Source organism: Cynocephalus volans, chromosome X (genome assembly GCF_027409185.1).
Source record: "Cynocephalus volans isolate mCynVol1 chromosome X, mCynVol1.pri, whole genome shotgun sequence".
Lineage (NCBI taxonomy): Eukaryota > Metazoa > Chordata > Mammalia > Dermoptera > Cynocephalidae > Cynocephalus > Cynocephalus volans.
The window spans coordinates 170,833,738-170,854,610 of record NC_084478.1 but is presented as its reverse complement, the minus strand read 5'-3'; the positions used below and the strand labels follow the sequence as shown (position 1 = coordinate 170,854,610).

At 36.8% G+C, this 20,873-nt stretch overlaps 1 protein-coding gene across 3 annotated transcripts in view; it reads left to right on the top strand.

Annotated features, from left to right (window-relative positions):
• Positions 1-19,958, top strand: part of GAB3 (GRB2 associated binding protein 3) — an 88,282-nt gene extending 68,324 nt beyond the window's left edge. For 2 of the 3 annotated variants that reach the window (XM_063084391.1, XM_063084390.1), the window contains exons 9-10: positions 18,380-18,496; positions 19,845-19,958. In XM_063084391.1, the coding sequence (XP_062940461.1) occupies positions 18,380-18,496; positions 19,845-19,958 (231 nt within the window). The remainder of the gene's footprint in view (positions 1-18,379; positions 18,497-19,844) is intronic. The other variant, XM_063084392.1, reaches the window with a different exon arrangement.
• The last annotated feature ends 915 nt before the right edge of the window (positions 19,959-20,873 follow it).

Genomic DNA, 20,873 nt, shown 5'->3' with positions numbered 1-20,873 from the left:
TAATTTCCTTAATCAGTGTTGTATAGTTTTTGTTGTAGAGATCTTCACCTCCTTGGTTATATTTATTCCTAGATATTTTATTTTTGTTTTTTGTTGCTATCGTAAATGGGCTAGCTTTATTGATTTCCTTTTCTGCTAGTTCATTGTTGGTGTACAGAAATGCTACTGAGTTTTGTATGTTGCTTTTGTATCCTACAACTTCACTGAATTTGTTTATCAGGTCTATGAGTTTTGGGGTATAGTCTTATATTTCTCTCTATATAAAATGTTATCTGCATACAGGGACAACTTGACTTCCTCCTTTCCATTTCGGATGCCCTTTATTTCTTTCTCTTGCCTAATTGCACTGGCTAGGATTTCCAGTATTATGCTGAATAGAAGTGGTGAGAGTTGGCATCTTTGTCTTGTCCCAGTTCTTAGGGGGAAGCTTTCAGCTTTTCCCTGTTCAGTACAATGTTAGCTGTGGGTTTGTTATATATGGCCTTTACTGTATTAAGATGCTTTCCTTCTACACCTAACTTGTTGAGAGTCTTTATCATGAAGGGGTGTTGAATTTTATTAACTGCTTCTTTTTGCATCTATCAAGGTGATCATATGTTTTTTCTTTCATTCCGTTGATGTGATATATTACATTTAGTGATTTGCATGTGTTTGTTTATGTATTATGTTTATTTATTTGCATATGAATCATCCTTGCATCCTTGGGATAGCTCTCACTTAATCGTGGTGCATAATCTTTTTGACGTGGGATTGGATTTGGGTTGCCAGTATTTTACTGAGGATTTTTGCATGTGTGTTCATTAGGGATTAGGGATATTGGCCTGTAGTTTTCTTTTTTTGTTGTGATTATGTCCTTGTCTGGTTTTGGTATCAGGGTAATGCTGGCCTCCTAGCATGAGTTAGGAAGAGTTCCATCCACTTCAATTTTTTAAAATAGTTTAAGAAGTATTGATATTAGTTCTTTAAATGTCTGGTAGAATTCAACAGCCAAGACATTTGGCCCTTGGCTCTTTTTTGTTGGGAGACTTTTTATTATTGATTGTATCTTGTTATTTGTTATTGGTCTGTTTAGATTTTCTGTTCTTCTTGGTTCAGTCTTGGTAGGTCACATGTCCAGGGATTTATCCATTTCCTCTAGGTTTTCATATTTGTTGGTGTATATTGTTCATAATAGTCCTTGATGATCCTTTGTATTTCAGTGCTGTCTGTTATAAGGTCTCCATTTGCATTTCTGATTTTATTATTTGGGTCTTTTCCCTTTTTTTCTTGGTTAGTATGGCTAATGGTTTGTCAATTTTGTTTATCTTTTCAAAGATCCAGCTTTTCATTTGATTGATTTATTGTATTGTATTTTTAGTCTCAATTTCATTTATTTCTGCTCTGATTTTTATTATTTCTTTTCTTCTAGTTATTTTGGGTTTAGTTTGTTCTTGCTTTTCTAGTTTCTTGAGGTGCGTTGTTAAGCTGTTTATTTAAAATCTTTTTTTTTTTTGATGTAGGCATTTATTGCTATAAACACTCCTCTTAATACTGCCTTGGCTGTATCCTATAGGTTTTGATATGTTGTATTTCTTTCTTTATTAGTTTCAAGAATTTTTTTATTTCTTTCTTAACCTCTTCTTTGACCCATTGGTCATTTAAGAGCATGTCATTTAATTTCCATGTATTTGTGTTTTTTTGCAAATTCCTCCTGTTATTGATATCTAGTTTTATTCCATAATGGTCAGAAAAAGTACTTGATATGATATTCTCAACTTGAACTAGTTGAGACGTATTTTGTGGCCTAACATGTAGTCAATCCTGGAGAATGTTCCATGTGCTGATGAAAATAATGTGTATTATGCAAATGCTGGATGGAATGCTCTGTATGTCTCTGTTAGGTCCATGTGGTCTATGGTGTCATTTAAATCTGATGTTTCCTTGCTGATGTTCTGTCTCAATGATCTGTCCAATGCTGAGAGTGGGGTATCAAAGTCCCCAACTATTATTGTGTTGGTGTCTATCTCTCCCTTTAGATACAATATTTCCTTTATATATCTGGGTGCTCCTGTGTTGGGTACATGTATTTATAACTGTTATATTCTCTTGCTGTATTGATCCCTTTGTCATTATATAGTGCCCTTCTTTGTTGCTCAGTATGAATTTTGACCTGGAGTCTGTTTTACCTGATATATGGGTAACTACTCCTGTCACTTTTGATTTCCATTTGCATGGAATATCTTTTTCCATCCCTTTACTTTCACTCGGTGTGTGTCTTTGTAGGTGAGGTGTGTTTCTTGTAGGCGGTATGTGGATGGGTCATTTTTGTTTGTTTGTTTGTTTTTGTTTTTTTTATTCATTCATCCAGTTTATGTCTTTTAATTGGAGCATTTAGTCTGTTTACAATCAAGGTTATTATTGATATGTGAAGTCTTACTCCTGTCATTTTGTTGGTTGTGTTCTGATTGTTTTGTTCCTTTCTTCCTCTCTTAATGTTTATCCTTGCAGTTTAGTAGTTTTCCGTATTGATAACGTTTGACTTCTTTTTTTTTTTCTAATTTGTTTATCTACTCTACCAGTAAATTTTACATTTTCAGGTATTTTCATGATGATTATTTCTCATTCTCTTCTAGATATAGGACTCCCCTAAGCATTTTTTGTAGGACCAGTCTGGTGGTAGTGAATTCCCTAATTCTTTTTTGTCTGAGAAAGACTTTATTTCTCTTTCATTTTTGAAAGGTAGCTTTGCTGATTATAATATTCTGGGCTGGCAGGGTTTTTTCCCCCAATATTTTGAATATCTCATCCCATTCTCTCCTGGTGTGTAGGGTTTCTTCTGAGAAGTCTGCCGTTAGTCTAATGAGGATTCCCTTATAAGCGACTTGACATTTTTTCTCTTGCTGTTTTTAGAATTCTCTTTCTCTCTAACTTTGGATAGTTTGACTACAGCGTGTCTTGGAGATGATCTTTTTTGGTTTCAGTCTATTTGGGGACCTTTGAGCTTCCTGTATTCGGATGTTCACATCTTTCCTGTCTTGCATTGGTTTGGGTCTCAAGAGTGGTCACTGGGGAGTGCACAGTTTGTGCTCCTGTTCTGGAGCAATGCAGCATGTGTGTTCTAGGGCACTCCCCACACTTGTCTCTGGGCTTGTCCTGCCAAAGGATCTGCAGGTCTCTGTGGTGAGGATAGGGGTTGGTGTGGGTCCTTTGCCTACATTTTCACTCCAAGAGAAATTACTCCTGTGCTGATCCCAGTGTTGGAGTTGTGGTGGCTGAAGCCATGTGCCTCTCCTCTCTATGCCACCATCCTGGGCTTTCATGCTTCATAAGTGTCTGCACTCCTATGCTCTTCCACCAATGCTGTCATCAATATTTAGCTGTCTGTTAGTTGTTCTGGTCCTTTTTTATGGGAAGAACGCATCCTGGGTGCCTCTAGTCTACCATCTTGCCCCATCTCCACTTGTGTGAGTTTATAATTACTGGTCAGTGACTGTCTTTGTGCATTACTAGGCAATGTGACATAGCAGATTAAGAGCCCGGAACAATGGCTGATGGCAGCTGTGAGGCAACTGCCATATAAAAAGGTTTAAAGACTATTCTATCTCATTCATTTGTGCTTTTTTAAAAAACTGCAGTAATAAGATAGTTTCAAATGACTTCACTTGTGCCACACAGTAGCCCTATATGGTAGCTAGAACTGAAATATGGTTTGATTTTGATTTTGCAAATAATTATATGTATTAATTTTTTCTCCCTTTGAGGATAAGGTCTGATTTGAATGTAAAAATTAAGGCCATGGGCTGAAACGCACATTTTGATTATTGAAATACAAGTTATGTTATATATCCTTTTTTAAATGTTTGTGAAATTATAGAAAATTTAGAATAAAAATAATTTTAATTTATTTGATTGATTTTCTATCAGTTTTTCAAACCTTTTAATTTCAACAGTTTTATAAGGCTTTCATAGTAGAATTCTAGACTCAAATCTCACAATAATTTTTTATTATTATATTATAAAACTTTTAATTTTGGGGGTTGTGCAGCAAAATTGACTTTCTCTTGGTGTGCAGTTTTGTGAATTCAAACATATATATAGATTTTTATAACCACCACCACAATCAGGATACAGAACAGTTCCATCACCCTAAAATACACCCTCATGCTACCTCTTTGTAGCCCTCCCTTCACCCCAACCCCTGGCAACCACTGATCTGTTCTTCATCACAATAGTTTTGTCTTTTCAAGAATGTCATATAAATAAGATCATACCATACCTTTGAGACTGGCTTCTTTCACTCAAAATAATGTCTTTGAAATTCATCCAAATTGTTTCATATGTCAATAGTTCTTTTTATTTTATTGTTGAGTAGTATTCAAGTGTGTAGATGTGCCACAGTTTGTTTATCTACTCACTCATCAAAGGACATTTGGATTGTTTCAAGTTTGGGGGCAATTAAAACTGTTATAAACATTCTTTTACAGTTTTTAAAAAGTATTTTACTGTGGTAAGATATGCATAACATAAAATTTGCCATTTTAACCATTTTTAGGTGTACAATTCAGTGCCATTAAGTACATTCATGATGTTTTATAACCATCACCACTATCCATTTCCAGAACTTTTTTTATCATCCCAAACAGAATTCTGTACCCATTAAAAAATAATTCCCTATTTTCCCATCCCCCAGTCTCTGGTAACCTCTGTTTGACTTTCTTTCTCTATGAATTTGCCTACTCTGGGTACTTTATTTAAGTGGAATTATACAACATTTGTCCTTTTGTGTCTGTCTTCTTTCATTTTAGCATAGTATTTTTAAGATGTATCTATTTTGTAGCATATATCAGAATTTCATTCCTTTTTAAGGCTGAATGATATTTAATAGTACGGATATACTACATTCGTTTATCCATTCACCTGTTAATGGACATTTAGGATTTTTCTACCATTTGCTATTATGAATAATACTGCTATGAACATTGGTTTACAAGTATATGTTTGAGTTCCTGCTTTCAATTCTTTTGAATATATGCTTAGAAGTGGAATTGCTGGGTCATTTGGTAATTTTATGTTTAACTTTTTAAGGGACCACCAAACTTATTTTCCACAGCAGTTGCACCACTTTACATTCTTGCCAGCAATGCCTAAGGGTTCCAATTTCTCCACATTCTCACCACCATTATTTCTCATATTTCTGATAATAGCCATCCTAATGGGTGTAAAGTGGTATATCGTGAATTTCTTTTGCATGTCCCTAATGACTACTGATGTTAAGCATGATTTCATGTGCTAATTGGCCATTTTATCTTCTTTAGAGAAATATCTACTCAGGTTTTTTGCTCATTATTTAATTGGGTTGTTTTGTTTTTTTGTTGTTTTGTTGTCAAGTTGTAGGAGTTTTTTGATATCTATTATGAATATTAACCCATTATCAGATATGAGTATATGGTTTGCAAATATTTTCTCTGTGGGATCTTTTCACTCTCTTGATAGTGTCCTTTGATGCACAAATATTTTTAATTTAAATGAAGTCAATTTATCTTTTTTTCTTATATCACCTTGCTTTTGGTGTCATATCCATGAAATCATTGCTAAATCAATGTCATGAAGATTTTCTCCTATGTTTTCTTCTATGAGTGTTATAGTTTTAGCTCTTATGTTTAGGTTTTCTTCTTCGAGTGTTATAGTTTTAGCTCTTATGTTTAGGTCCTTGATCTTTTTGAGTTAATTTTTGTATATGGTATAAGGTAGAGTCCAACTTCATCTTTTGCATGTGGACTTCCAGTTTTCCCAGCACCATTTGTTTAAAAGACCATTTGTCCTTTTCCCTTTGACTGGTGTGGGCACTCTTGTTGAAAATCAATTGACCATATATGCAAGAGTTTATTTCTGGGCTTTCTGTACTATTCCCTTGGTCTATAATGTCTGTACTTATGCCAGTACCACACTGTTTTGATTATGGTAGGTTTGTAGTAAGTTTTGAAATAAAGTGTGAGTACTTCAACTTTGTTCTTCTTTTTCAAGATTGATTTGGCTATTCAGGGTCACTTAAGATTCCATGCATTTGAGAATACATTTTTCTACTTCTGTAAAAAATGCCACTGGGATTCTGATGGGCCATGCTTTGAATCTACAAATTGTTTTGGGTAATATTGTTATCTTACCAATATTAAGTTTTTCAATCCATAAATACAGATGTCTTTCCATTTATTTACATCTTCTTTACTTACTTTCAGCAACGTTTTGTAGTTTTCAGTGTATAAGTCTTTGTTTCCTTGTTTAATTTTATTCCTAAGTATTTTATTCTTTTTGGTGCTATTGTGAATCAAATTGTTTTCTTGATTTCCTTTTGGGATTGTTTGTTGTTAGTGTATAGAAATGCAAATGATTTGGGGGTGTTGATGTTGTATCCTGCAACTTTGCTGAATGCATTTTTTTTGTTTATTATTTGTTTGCTTGTGTGGAATCTTTAGGGTTTTCCATACATAAGATCGTATTATCATCAAATAGAGATTATTTTACTTCTTACTTTCCAATTTGGATGCCTTTTATTTCTTTTTCTTGTCTAATTGCTTTGGCTAGAACTTCCAGTATGTCATTGACTAGAAGTGGCAAAAGTGGACATTCTTGTCTTGTTCCTGATCTTAGGGTCTTTTACAGGTTTTTGTGTGGGTGTGTTTTCATTTCTCTAGGGCAGTGGTTCTCAACCAGGGGTGATTATGCCCTTCAAGGGATATTTGGGAATGTTCAGAGACATTTTTGGTTGCCACAACCTGGAGTGAAGAGACCGGTGCTACTGGCAACTAGTAGGAAGAGTTTAGGAATGCCGCAATACATCTTACAATGCACAGGACAGCCCCCACAACAAGGAACTATCCAGCCCCAAATGTCAATAGTGCTGCTATTGAGAAATCCATCTCCAGGGTAAACACTCAGAAATGGGGTTGCTGGGCTATCAACTGTATGTTTAACTGGGTCATCAATTGTATTTTTAACTTAATGGGATATTGCCAAAATGTTTTCCATAGTGGCTGTAACATTTTGCACTCCCACCAGCAATTTGTGAGAGTTCCAGTTGCCCCACATCCTTGCCAGCATACTTGGTATTACCAGTTTTTTGTGTTTGTTCTTTTTTTTATTTTAGACATTCTAATAGGCGTGTAGTGGTATCTCCTGTGGTTTAAATGTGTATTTCCTGAATGGCAAATGATGTTGAACATATTTTTGTGTTTACTTGCCATCCATATATTTTCTTTGGTGGAGAACCTGTTTAATCTTTTTGCCTGATTTTTTTTTTTCATTAATGCCAATATTTATTCCAAGTCAAACATTCAAATACACTGTGAATGTACTGCTTTCCACCATAAATCATTCAAAAATCCTTCTTTGTGTGATGAACTGCTAGCATGGATCTATAAAAAATGGATCAGAATTAGTACAGGAGGGGAACACAGTGGCCTAAGCTTTGCTACTCAAATGGGTAGCCCCAGCAGCAATCTTTTCCCACAATTACCCTCTTCTCAACATTGCCCCATTACTACTACTCAACATACCCCTACAAGGCTTATCCTATATAACCTTCAATAGAACAGTCTTTCTTACCTCCAAACCCCTTAGGTACTTTTGCCCTATTTTTTATTGAGTTGTTTGTTTTTGTACATTGAGTTTTGAGAGTTCTTTATATATTCTGCATACAAGTCCTACAATGCATACATGATTTGCAAATATGTTCTTTGAATCTGTAGCTTGTTTTTTCATTGTCTTCTGTCTTTTGCAGAGCAAACATTTTAAAATTTAATTAAGTTCAATTTATTGACTTTGTTTTTTTCATGGATTGTTATCACGTCTAAGAACTCTTTGCCTAAACCTAGTTCATTATAATTTTCTCCTTTTTTCTTCTAAGAGTATTATGGTTTTAGGTTTTACATTTAGGTCTGTGATCCATTTTGAGTTTATTTTTGTATAAGGCATGAGGAATAGTCAAAGTTGATTTTTTGCATATTGTATTAGTCTGTTTGTGTTGCTTATAACAAAATACCTGAAACTGAGTGATTTATAAGAAAATGGAAATTTTTTGCATATAGTTTCAGAGGCTGGGAAGTCCATGGTCCAGGGAACACATCTAGTGAGGCCCTTGGTGGTGGTGACAGTGATAGCATGGTATCACATTGTGAAATGGCAGAGCAGAGAGAGCAAGAGAGAGAGAGACAGACTCTCCTCTTCTTTTAAAGCCCTCAGAACTACACCCCTGACCATTTTTAATTCATTTACTACTGCATGGTCCTACAATCCAATCACCTTTAAGGCTCCACCTTTCAATTACCATAACAAGATCTCCCACCCTCTTAACAGACACAGTGGGGACTGAGTTTCTAATACATAAAACTTGGGGGACACAATTCAAGTTTCAGTGAGTTTTGAGGGGACATAATACAATCTACTACACATATGGATGTCCAAATGTTCTAGTATCATTTGCTGAAAAGGCAATTCTTTCTTTGTTGATTGCCTGTGCACCTTCTTTTTTTAAAAAAAGCAGTTGAGCAATGGACATATTTGTGTAGACTTTCTATTCTGTTCTATTGTCTATCCCTTCACCACATAGTCTTGATTATTGTAGCTTTATATAGTAAATGTTGAAACCAGGAAGTGTATTTTCTTCAACTTCATTCTTGTTTCTAAAATTCATTTTATTATTCTACTTCCTTTCTCCTTTTATATAAATTACAGAATCAGCATTTGTTTATGTGCAAAAATATCCTGCTGATATTTTTTATTGGGATTGCATTAAATCTACAAATAAATATCAAGAGAACTGACATCTTTACTGTACTGAATCTCCCAATTCATGAACACAGTATGTCTCTCCACTTATTCAGATTTTCTTTGATTTGTTTCTTCAGAATTTTGTAATTTTAACACATAGATTTTATGCATGTCTTGTTAAATTTATATATAAGTATTTCATTTTCTGGAGCTATTGTAAATGGTATTTACATAATTTCATCTCCCAGTTGTCCATTAGTGGTATATAGAAATGTGATTGATTTTGTGTGTGTTGGGGGTGGAGGTGACCTTACGTCCCGAATTCTTGCTGAATTCACTTATTAAGTATAGGAGGTTTTTATATTTTTCAAACTCCTTGGTACTTTCTGTTTACATGATCGTGTCATCTGTGAATATAGTGCTTTATTTCTTCATTTTCAATCTGTATGCTCTTTATGTCTTTTGCTCACCTTATCACCAGGCTAACACTTCCAATACAATGTTGAATAGATGTTTTGTTCTCCATCTTAGGAGAATAGCACTGAATCTTTAACTATTAAGTATGATGTTATCTGTAGGTTTTGTATAGATGTTCTTCATCAGTTTAAGGAAGCTCTCTTCTATTTACAATTTGCTGAGAGTGTTTATCATAAATCAGTGCTGAATATTATCAAATGCATTTTTTGCATTCGTTGATATGGTCATTTAGTAATGTCAAGCACTGATGTATTTTTGAGTATTGAACAAGTCTTGTTTTCACTGAATAAACCACATTTGGTCATGGTGTATTATCCTTTTTATATATTCCTGGATTTGGTTTGCTAATATTTTGTTGAAGATTTTTGTGTCTATGTTCATAATGGATGTTGATCTGTATGTTTTTGTAATGTCTTTGTCTGGTTTTGTTATCAAGGTAATGCTGGGCTCCTCAGGAAGTGTTCTCTCCTCTTTCATTCTCTGGAGCAGATTGTGTAGAATTCATTCTATTTATTCTTTAAATCTTTGGCATAATTCACCAGTGAAACCATCTAGGTGAACTCAATTTCTTTAATACTTATAGGACCATTAACATTATCTTTTAATCTTGGGTGAATTTTGGTTTTCTTCTAGAAACATTTTAGTTTTACCTTCACATTTGGATCTACAGTGCAAGTGAAATAAATTTTTCTGTGTGATGTGAGCTAGGGGGTCAAGTTTCTTTTTTTCCATTTGTTTATCTAATTGATCTGGCACTCTTTATTTAAAAGGACTGTCATTTACCCACTAGTTGGCAGTGCCATCTTTGCCGTATTGACTATCCATATATGCAGAGGATTTTTTGTGGGCTATTAATCCTGTACTATTGGTCTATACATCTATCCTTGAACAACAGCTTTATAAGACTCAGTATGTAGGAAAGTAGGTTCTCCTACTTTGTTTTTCCTCAAGGTTTCTTTTTCTTTGTGTATTTTTTGCTCTTTCTACTCCCATACAGATTTTAGAAAGAATTTGTCATTTTCTACCAAAACCAGAAAATAATAAATATTGTTCTCAGCAGGAAAGGTGGTGAAAATTACTTAGTCCAACATTACTGGAAGTGGAACTACATTTATTCTATTTTTTAAAATTTGGCATGCAAGGTAGCATGAAAAACACTCCCCATATAAAATATCTTAAAGTGATATAGGATATGTTTTTAAAATATATTTTTAAAATCCAGAACTCAGTTGACAAGAAGGGAAGGGAAATATCTGGGGCCAAAAATGGTGAGAAATGACAAATCCTAAAAACCAATAAGAATTAAAAATAGTAGAATCAAATATCGAAGTAAACAGTTTTTGAAATATTGGATTTTGAATATAAAATAAGCATGTTTTCTATGTTTAGAGAAATAAGATGAGGAATTGGAAGATGGATTGAGTTACATAGCAATATTAAAAGACCATTTAGAACATCTAGACATAAAAACAGGAATGAAATTAGAAACTCAATGGATGAGTTAAACAGACTAAACACAAAAGAATGATTCAGTGAACTGGAAGATTATTATGAAGAATTTACTAATAAATTGGGACAAGGAGATAAATACATAGAGAATATAAAAGAAAGTTGAGACATGGAAGATAGGATAAGGTCAAACATTTGTCTAGTTACAGTTGCAGAAGGAGATCATAGAAAAAATAGGCAAGAAGCAATATGTAAAGGGATAATGGCAGAGTTTCTCACAATGCATGAAAGATACCAATTCTCAGAAAGTCCAAAGACTCTAAAGCAGGTTACGAGAGTAAAATGTTAGTGGCAGTGTGTAAATGGAGAGTATATTGCCTTCAATGTGGCCAATTGCTTGAAAAATTTTATAATAATAAGATGAAAAAACAAACCTTACAAAAATAAAATGAATAAAAGCAAGAAGAGAAATTAACAAATAAAATTAGAGAAGATCAACACGGCAGTAATTGTCTCTTTATAAAGACTAAAACTAAACAAAACTAATCAAGAACAACATATGCATACAAATAAACTATTAATAATGAAGAGGATTAATAATTGCAAATACACCAGAGATGAACTACATAAGAGAATATTGGGAACAACTTTATACCGATTAATTAGAAAACTTCGGTGAAAATAGGCAAATTCTCAGAATTTCAAAAATCAAAAACTGACTTGAGTAGAAATAGAAGACCCAAATGTCTATGTACCCATTAAAGAAAGTGAATCAGTAGGGGAATTTTTAGTACAAAAGATTACAAGGCCCAAACAATTTTACAGACCATTTCTACCAAAAGGAAGAGATAACTGTAATCTTACATAAATACTTCCAGGAAATCAAAAATGAGAATATTACCCAGCTTATTTTATGAGGCTAAAATAACTTGATACCAGAACAATTAACAATAATGATAACTACAAAATTATAGGCCAATCTCACTCATGGATGCAGACTTTAAAATCCCATGGAAAATTATGTTCAAAAAAATACTTGTATGCAAATATTCATAGCAGCATTTTTCATAATAGGCAAAAAGTGAAAACAACCCAAATGTTCATCAACTGATGAGTAGGTCAATAAAACATAGTATACCCATGCAATGGAACATTATGCAGCCATAAAAAGAGATAAAGCACAGATATATGAAATGACACAGATGAATCTTCGAAACAATATGCTGAGTAAAATAAGACAGTCATAAAAGACCATGTACTGTATAATTCCCTTGGTATGAAGTGTCTAGAATAGGCAAATCTATAGAAACAGAAATTAGATTGATGTGATTGCCTAGAGTTGGGCAAGATGAGAGGCCTGGAGGACAATGGCTAAGGGGTGCAGGATTTCTTTCGGGGGTGATGAAAGAAATTGAGGTGATGGTTGCAGAAATGTGTGCCTGTACTAAACACCACTGAATTATGCCCTTTAAATGGGTGAATTGTGTGGTATGGAACTATATTTCCATACAGCCATTATGTAAGAAATCCTAAAGAAGATTTTAGCAAAATAAGTCCAACCATATATAGAGCTGATTATATACATGAACAAGTTGGATTTATGCCAGTTGTGTAAAGTTGGTTTACCCTTAGAGAGTCTAATAATGGACATCTCAGTAAAGATGGCAGATTGATCACAAGATCCCCTCCGTCACTCCACGGAGATGGAGTACTGTGACTTCCCGTCCCCTTTCCCACAGAAAAGTTGAAGTGTACTATCTGGAGAGAATAAAACAAGTGGTCTCTGCACTGGGATATACTGGACACATTTGACCATGAATGCTGTGCTAAAAATGAGGTGATTAAGTAAACATGCATAATGGCTATGAGGACCATTTCTGAACCCTTTCCCCACCTTCTCTTTTCCAGCATGTTGACAGCAAGACCTTTACAATTGAGTGTAGAGGTTGAGAAGATATTTCTCAAGAGTATCTGAGCAGCCCAAGAGGCAAGACCTAGGTCCTGATATTGGGGGTTACCCAAGAAAACCATCCTGTGAAATCACCCTACAGTTAACCTCAGAGTTGACAAACACCATCCATGTATGCAAAGTTTCACATTAGCTTTTTGGTCTTTCATCCCTAAATATGAGCCACAGCCAATGATTTTATTTTATTTTATTTTATTGGAAGCTGGCCGTAATGGGGATCTGAACACTTGACCTTGGTGTTATCAACACTGCACTCTAAGCAACTGAGATAACCGGCCAGCCCAATAGCCAATGATTTCATATGACATTTTGGGAAAGGTCTAGCATGAAGGATAGAATCCCAAATAGGTTGGAGGAAATAAAAACCATGCCAGAAGGGGAAACCTTTTAAAAAAACTCTGTTATTACTGATATTCTCAGAGAGATGAGCTGTTACAGCCATGAACAAGGAGAATCTATTAGGTCAAACAAGCACATCAACAGATTAAAGGAGAAAATGATATTATCTCACTAGATGCAGAAAAAGCATTTGATAAAACTCAACATCTATTCTTGAAAAAAAATAGAATCTATTAGTAAACAAGGACTAGAAGAAATTTTCTTTAAACTCATAAGAAAATGAAAAAGGAGTCTTATAGAACCTACCGTAGATATTGTACTTAGCAGTTAAACACTAAAAATATTTCCTTTAAAATAAGATTTGAAACATGGATGACCTCTTTAGCTGCTTCTTTTTAAAAAATTTTATTTTGTCAATACACAATGCGGTTGATTATTGTGGCCCATTCCCGAAACCTCCCTCCCCTTGCCCCTCCCCCCTCCCTCCCAACAACCTCATATCTGTTTGCTTGTTGTATAAACTTCAAGGAATTGTGATTGTTGTGTCTTCTTTCCTCCCCCTGCCAGGTTGTTTGTGTATTTATTTATTTATTTTTAGCTCCCACAAATAAGTGAGAACATGTGATATTTCTCTTACTGTGCCTGACTCGCTTAACCTCTAATCAGCATTGTATCTGGGGTCCCATCCAGTGATACAGGACCAATTAAAGAAACAAAAGGAATAAGAATTAGAAAGGAAGGAAGAAGACAAACAGTGATAATTTATAGATGAAGTGGTTGTCTACCCCCCCAAACCCCAAAATAATCTTCTTAGAAATAGTTAGAATCAATAAATTAATTAATACAATAAATAATTAGAACTAATAAAAGATGGTATCAAGGCTGGTGGATATAAAATCAGTGCAGAAAAGTCAGTTGAATGTGCATACAGTGGTAAGAAACAGAAAATGGAATTCAAGCAAAACCTACCATTTACAGTAACAACAAACTCTAGGAATTTAGGGATAAATCTTACAAAAGATCAGTAAAAATGTTATGGAGAAAATTATTAAAAGTTTATTGACAGACATTAAGGAGACCTAAATAAACAGAAAGGTAGTTGACCATGTTCCTGAACAGGAAGACTCAAATATAAAGATGTTCTCTTACCAAATCCCTGACAGGTTTTCGGGTAATTTTGAATATCAAGACTCATTAACAACTGCAATAGTCAGCACGGAGTAGTCCTGCTGCAGGGGAAGACCTATGTACCAATAGAATAGAAAGGGGAGCCAAGAAACAGACGCAGACACATGTGGGAGCTTGATCTGTGAATAGAGGTTGCATCACTGGGGAAAGGATGATTATCCACGTGGGGTAACAACAACAAAAATAGAGAGAAGTGAATTGTATCACCACCATACATTAAAATCAGTTCAAGAGAGATTATTACTTAAATGTGAAAGGCAAAACTATATAATTTTAGGAGAAAATATAGGATGATGATGACCTCAGCATAGGGAAGTGTTCCTTAAACAAAATGCAAGTGCAAGCCATATGGGAAAAGATTGACACATCATGTTAAAAGCAAGAACTTCTCTTCATTAGGAGAAATACCATAAAAAGAAAAGGAAACACAGGCCACAGACTGTGATGAGCTATCTGCGACATATGTAACCAAGAAATGTTTACTCTCCAGGATATATGAGGAAGTACTCAAGATAAATAAGAAAAATACAAATAACTTTAGTACAAAAATTAACCAAAAACAAAACAAAACAAAAAACCTAAACAAGCAATTCATAGAAGAGGAAAAAAAAAATGACCCTTCAGTGTATATAAAGGTGCCCAACCTAATTGATAACCAGGGGAATGGAAAAATGAAACCACACTAAGACACCAGTTTACATGTCTCAGGTTAGAAAAACGTTAAAAAGTATGTTGGTCAGGATTGGAACGATAGGAGCCCTTATACATTCCTGGTACGTGTACAGGTTGGAGATGTTCACATCCTGTAACCCAATGATTCTATCCTCCGGTAAGCACCTTAGAAATTCTCCCATATGTGCACAAATGTTCATGGCAGCATTGCCTGCAATAGTCCCCAGATTGGGAGCAACTCAAATGTCCTCTGGTGGCAGAGAGGCTAAATAAATCATGCAGTGTAATCTTTCCCAGTGAAAATGAGTGAAATGGGGCTAACGCATCAACATGAGTGAATGTGAAGTACATAATACTGGGCAAAATTTGAAGCTACCAAAAATACTGTGATATGATTTTGTTGATATGACATGCAAAAACAGGCAAAACTAAAGAGTATGTTACTTAAGGATTCTTGCATACTCCTTTTTTTTAATTTAAAAATTTTTTAACTTAACTTGTTTTTTTTAATTGAAGCATAATTGATTACACACATTTTTTGGGTACAGCATCGGCTACCATCACCTGCATACAACATGTGATGATCAAATCAATATTATTAGCATATTCATTATTACAAATAATAATTTTTTTTTTAGGGGAAAATATAGGCACATAGAGCAACAGAACAGAGTCCAGAAATAGACCCACATGCACATGGTCAATTAATTTTCAACCAATATCCAAACAAAATTCAAAAGAGAAAGAAGAGTCTATTCAACAGATAGTGCTAGAACATGGAACATTTGGATACCCATATGCAAAAAAATGAAAGAAAAGAAAAAGAATCTTAATCTGTACCTGACGTCATATAAAAAAATTAACTCACAATGGATCATAAACCTAGATGTAAGGCCTAAAACTATAAGTCTTCTAGAAGAAGATACAGGAAAAATATTTGTGACCTTGAGTTCTAAAATCAGGACCAAGACTGAATTATGAAAAATAGAGAGTTTGAACAGAACTATAGCTAATAAGATGAGTGATTATCATTTTTCAGATTCCTGATTCAGGACTCCCTTGGATTTCTTGCAGGACTGGTCATGTGGTGGTGAATTCCTGCAGTTTTTATATGTCTGGAAAATACACTATTTCTCCTTTGTTTCTGAAGGACATCCTTGCTGGGTATAGTATTCTTGGTTGGCAGATATTTTCTTTCAGCATTTTGAATACATCATCCCATTTTCTTCTGGCCTGTAGAGTTTCTTTTGAGAAGTCTGCCATTAGTTTGATAGGGGCTCCCTTATAGGTGACTTGACACTTTTCTCTTGCTTCTTTTAAGATTCTCTCTTTTTCTTTGACCTTTGCCAGTTTGACTATAAGGTGCCTTGGAGAGGATCTTTTTTGGATTGAATCTGTCTGGGGATCTTTGAGCATCTTGGATCTGAATGTCCATGTCTCTCCCTATACCTGGGAAGTTTTCTGTTATTATTTCATCGAATAGGTTTTCCATGCCTTTTCCTTTCTCCTCCCTTTCTGGAGTACCCATGATTTGAATGTTTGTGTGCTTTAAGTTGTCTGCTAGCTCTCTTAAATTTTCTTCAGTTTTTAAAATTCTTTTTTTTTTTTTTTTGTCAGCCTGGGTTATTTCAAAAAGACTATCTTCAAGATCAGAAATTCTTCCTTCTGCTTGTTCTAGCCTGCTGCTGAAGCTCTTGGCTGTGTTTTTTATGTTGTTGAGTGAATCTTTCAGTTCCATGAGTTCTGCTACATTCTTTATCTTAAGTTTATTTATTTTTTAATATTATTATTTTTTGCATTCTAAGATGTTGCAGAGCAATTGGGGGGAGGGACAGAGGGGAATGGGGAAGAAAATAGGGTGAGAGATGGAGGAAGGACGGGGGGCATGGTTGAGGCCCGTGGCACCCCCCTCATTCCTGCAGAGGAGACAAGGGGGCTTCCAGTGGTGGTTCCATTGTGCCTGGGCTGGTTGCAGGTGTCAGGGGGGCATGGCTGAAGCCCGAGTTCCCGTGCTACATTCTTTTTTAAGGTATTAATGTCTTTGTAAATTTCATCCTTCGTATCCTGGATTTTTTTTTTCTCTTTTCATTGTGTTGTTTAACTGGGTCTTCTCATATCTCAGTGAGTTTCCTTAAGATTGTTGCTTGGAATTCCTTTTCTGCCTTTTCAAGGGTTTCCCGCTCTGTATGATCTGGTATTTGAGAATTACTGTCTTATTTTGGTGGTGTCATATTTTCTTGGATTTTCATATTTCTAGTATCTCTACACTGATGTTTGGTCATCTGGTAGAGCAGTTGCTTCTTCTATTACTCTCAAGTGGGCTTTGAGGAGAGAAATGTCCTCCTCTTTTTCTGGTCTCCACTGGTGACTCTCCTTGTGTCACTGCAGTTGAGTGTCTGATGGGTTACCTGCATGGTGGCTGAGGATACTGCTGTGGTGTTGAGCTGCTTTTGCAGCAGCCATGGCTGTTGCAGTCGCTGTGGGAGGCCACCGATGTGAAAGTGGTGTTTTCGCCATGCTCCTTGCCTGCTTCCAGGTGGGAGATGTTGCCTTTGGTTCCTGCCTAGGACCCTGTGCATGCTCTGTTTCTTGCCTGCTTCGAGGCAGAGGGGGCTGCCCTCAGCTCTTGCCTAGGACCCTGTGCATGCTCTGTTTCTTACCTGCTTCCAAGCACAGGGAGCTGCCCTTGGCTCCTGCCTAGGACCCCACAAATTGTGATTATTCTTTATGCCCCTTACTCAATCTCTCCTCAACCTCCCATCCCTCCCCTTCCACCTCTAGTAAACATAGATTTGTTCTCTCCTTCTGCAATTTCAATTTATTATTGTCGTCTTTTCTTTGTTTGTTTGTTTGTTTCTTTCTTTCCTTCTCTCTCTCTCTCTCTCTCTTTCTTTCTTTCCTTCCCTCCTTCTTTCTTAGCACCCACTTATGAGTGAGAACATGCAGTATTTCTCTTTCTGTACCTGACTTATTTCACTTAACATGATTAATTTAAAAAGAAAAGGAGTGGTAAACACAAAATTCAAAGTAGTGATTCACTTCTTGCAAGGCGATGGTAGAAGAGGAGATGGTAGAGGGGAAGCAGTAGCTTCAGAGGTGTTGGTAGCATTCCACTTCTGAAGCTGGGTGCTGAGTTTCACCTATGTTCTAACCATCTGTTGTACTGTGTAAAGTATCTTTAATGTATTTGGGATGCCTTTACTAGAACTTTAATTAGTGTAGTTGATCTTTTCCAGATTTGATCTCTAAAGTATCAGGGGCCTGTCAGATCCATAAAGCAAATTCTTTCTTGAGGGAATTTTGGCAAACCCTTTCCATGGTGAATAATGGTGTGGTTTCCTTAGTGACGGCCCAATGAGCTGTACTGTGTCTGAAATGCCAGCTGTCACTCAGATACGCAGGCTGATCTGCTCAGGTCTCATCAGACCACTCTGCTGCAATCTGATAGCAGCTGCTTGGGTGGAGCCACCACTTGCCCACCTTCCCTTGGGCAGCCTGACTAGACATCATTAACCTGAGCCTTTTGATATTGGTTCCTAGGAAGAGCACCGTACAGCCAAGTCCCTGAGCAGTGGTGCTCTTATGTGGACAAAGAAATTCAGCCTGGATTATTTGGCTCTGGATTTCAATTCAGCGTCACCAGCACCCGTACAGCAGGTAGGAAGGACTTTGTGTCTGAGAGTTACCAGGTAATTCCATTTCTGCTTACACTTTTCTGATCATCAAACCATGTATGTTCTTTTTAGAAGGTCTTAAAAATACAGATGTGTATAATGAAGAATATTAAAATCAGCCCTAATCCTGCCACCCAGAGAGAATGAAATCCTGGTATACTTCCTTGTAGGGTGTGTTCTTTGTGTGTGTGTGTATATATATATAAGTAGATGTTATATTCATGCTCTTCAAAATCTGAAATATAAATTTTACAGGAAAATTTCTCAGGCCTAGATGAGGGTGGGGTAGAGGGCTTTCTGGGCATAGGGAGGTCCTGTTTAGGGAGCAAGTAACAGCCTAGTTAGGTGAAAGGAGCTCTAAATTGGAAATGGAACCCCTCAGTAAAGGGCCTCAAAGGCCAGTTTGGATAGTTTTGACTCCCTTGTGTAGTGTTCTCATCTGCAAAGTGAGGATTGGAAATAATAACACCTACATCGAGGGCTGTTGCAAGGATGAATTGAGCTAGTACAAGTAAGCAATCCTGGCTGTTAATTGGTATCACCCACTGCACAGTGTAAGGCACAGGAATGAATGAATAGTAAGCATTGGACAATAACTAAATATTTTTGAGCAAGGGATGGTCATCATTTAGACTGTGCCTAACAATGTATTGTTTGGTGAATAAAAGCAGCTCAGTGAACAGAATGGGCAGTGTTGTCCCATGTGCGTGTGGTGTGTGTAGAAAAAGCTCTAGAAGAATTCCCTCCACTTTGGCTGAATTAACTTGTACTTCTCCTCTGCCTTTAATATCATTCCAAAACCCTGAACTGAAGCCCAAGGAAAGCTGGTCAGAAGGGTGGAGCAACAGGTGCAAAAGGAGCATCAGTCAGGTTTGGTGGACTATGCACTTAAAACAAACAGCTCCCAAATGTCACGTACCTACAGCAACAAAGGCTCTTTCAGTTGTCACTTGTGAGGCAGTCCATGGTAGGCCCAGGCAGGAGGAGCAGCCCCCATCTGAGGCATGCTGGCCTCCTGGCAGAGGAAAAAGAGAGGTTGCAGAATCACAGGATGCCTCTTTTCTCCTCAAGACTGGCACATGTCACTTCCCTTCGCATATTATTGGTCAAAGCAAGTCAAGTGGCTAGAGCAAAGTTGAGGGGAGCAGAGGCTAAGAGATGTTTGCACATACACATATACATGCGCATGTGCAGACACACACTAGGATGCTTCTGCAGGGAGGAAGGGGCAGCAAGTATTTAACAACAGTGCAGTCTACCACAGAAGGGTAGACATGCTTCTGAATTTAAAAATTAGATGTAATGAAACCTTTTGTGTTCTCTCTCTTCAGAAACTTCTTTCAGAAGAGCATAGAGTAGACTACGTCCAAGTGGACGAGCAGAAGACGCAGGCTCTCCAGAGCACAAAGCAGGAGTGGACAGATGAGAGGCAATCCAAAGTGTGACAGGTGTGGCATCGGGCCATGTGTGAAACAAGGAAGTTTGGGGCTCAGTTGGAGTTTGAGTTTTTTCCTGCTAAAAACACACCAGTGGTCAACCCAGTCAAAACCAAGACAAAATGTGTAGTTTCCATGGTCCTGGAAGACCCTTTAGGAGAGAAGACCTGTTTTATGCATTAAATAGTGAAGAAGGGAGCAGTTTCCTCCCAGAGGGGGTCTGAGGGAGTCCAGCCTGTGCCCTCAAGCCCCACTGGAGCCTGTGGCGGCAGACTCCTGCCCCAGCAGCACTGCCCATGCCCAGAACCTCAGGGATGCTTGCAGTTGGCTCCACAGTCACAAGAGGCCAAGATAGAGGATTCCACAGCCATGGACTGGGGTGTAAAAATCTCCATTCATTCAGGCAGGGTAAGAACAATAAAAACAGGACTTGGGAGAACATTTTTCCCAAAAGTTCTGTTAAAGATGTCTCCAACGAAGTATTTGGAGCAAAGATTGCAGTATTGCTACCAACATTGACATAGTTTGACTCCAGGACCTGAAATTCTGACCTCTCTCTTGTCCTTTGATCGGATTCATGAATAATCCTAGCAAAGGGGCCTCTGGACATCATCTTGTCCCAGCCCCTGAAGACACAGTTGAGGAGATCAAGCCCTGCAATGGCGGCAGATGACACTGCTGGCTCTAAGGACATGATAGTTAAGCAGCTACCTGTAGCCAGGTAGTCCATTGCTGTGGACCTTTTCCCAGCATGCTTTCACATGCATCATTTCATCTCTTCCCCTAAAAGACTTTAGAAGCTAGGCATGGCAGAGACCGTTGCTCCCACTTTGAAGAAAGGAAAACCGAGAACCAGGGGAGGGAATGCTTCACTCAAGGTCACTCTCATAGCCGAGACACCGAGTCAGGCTTAGAATAGTTGTC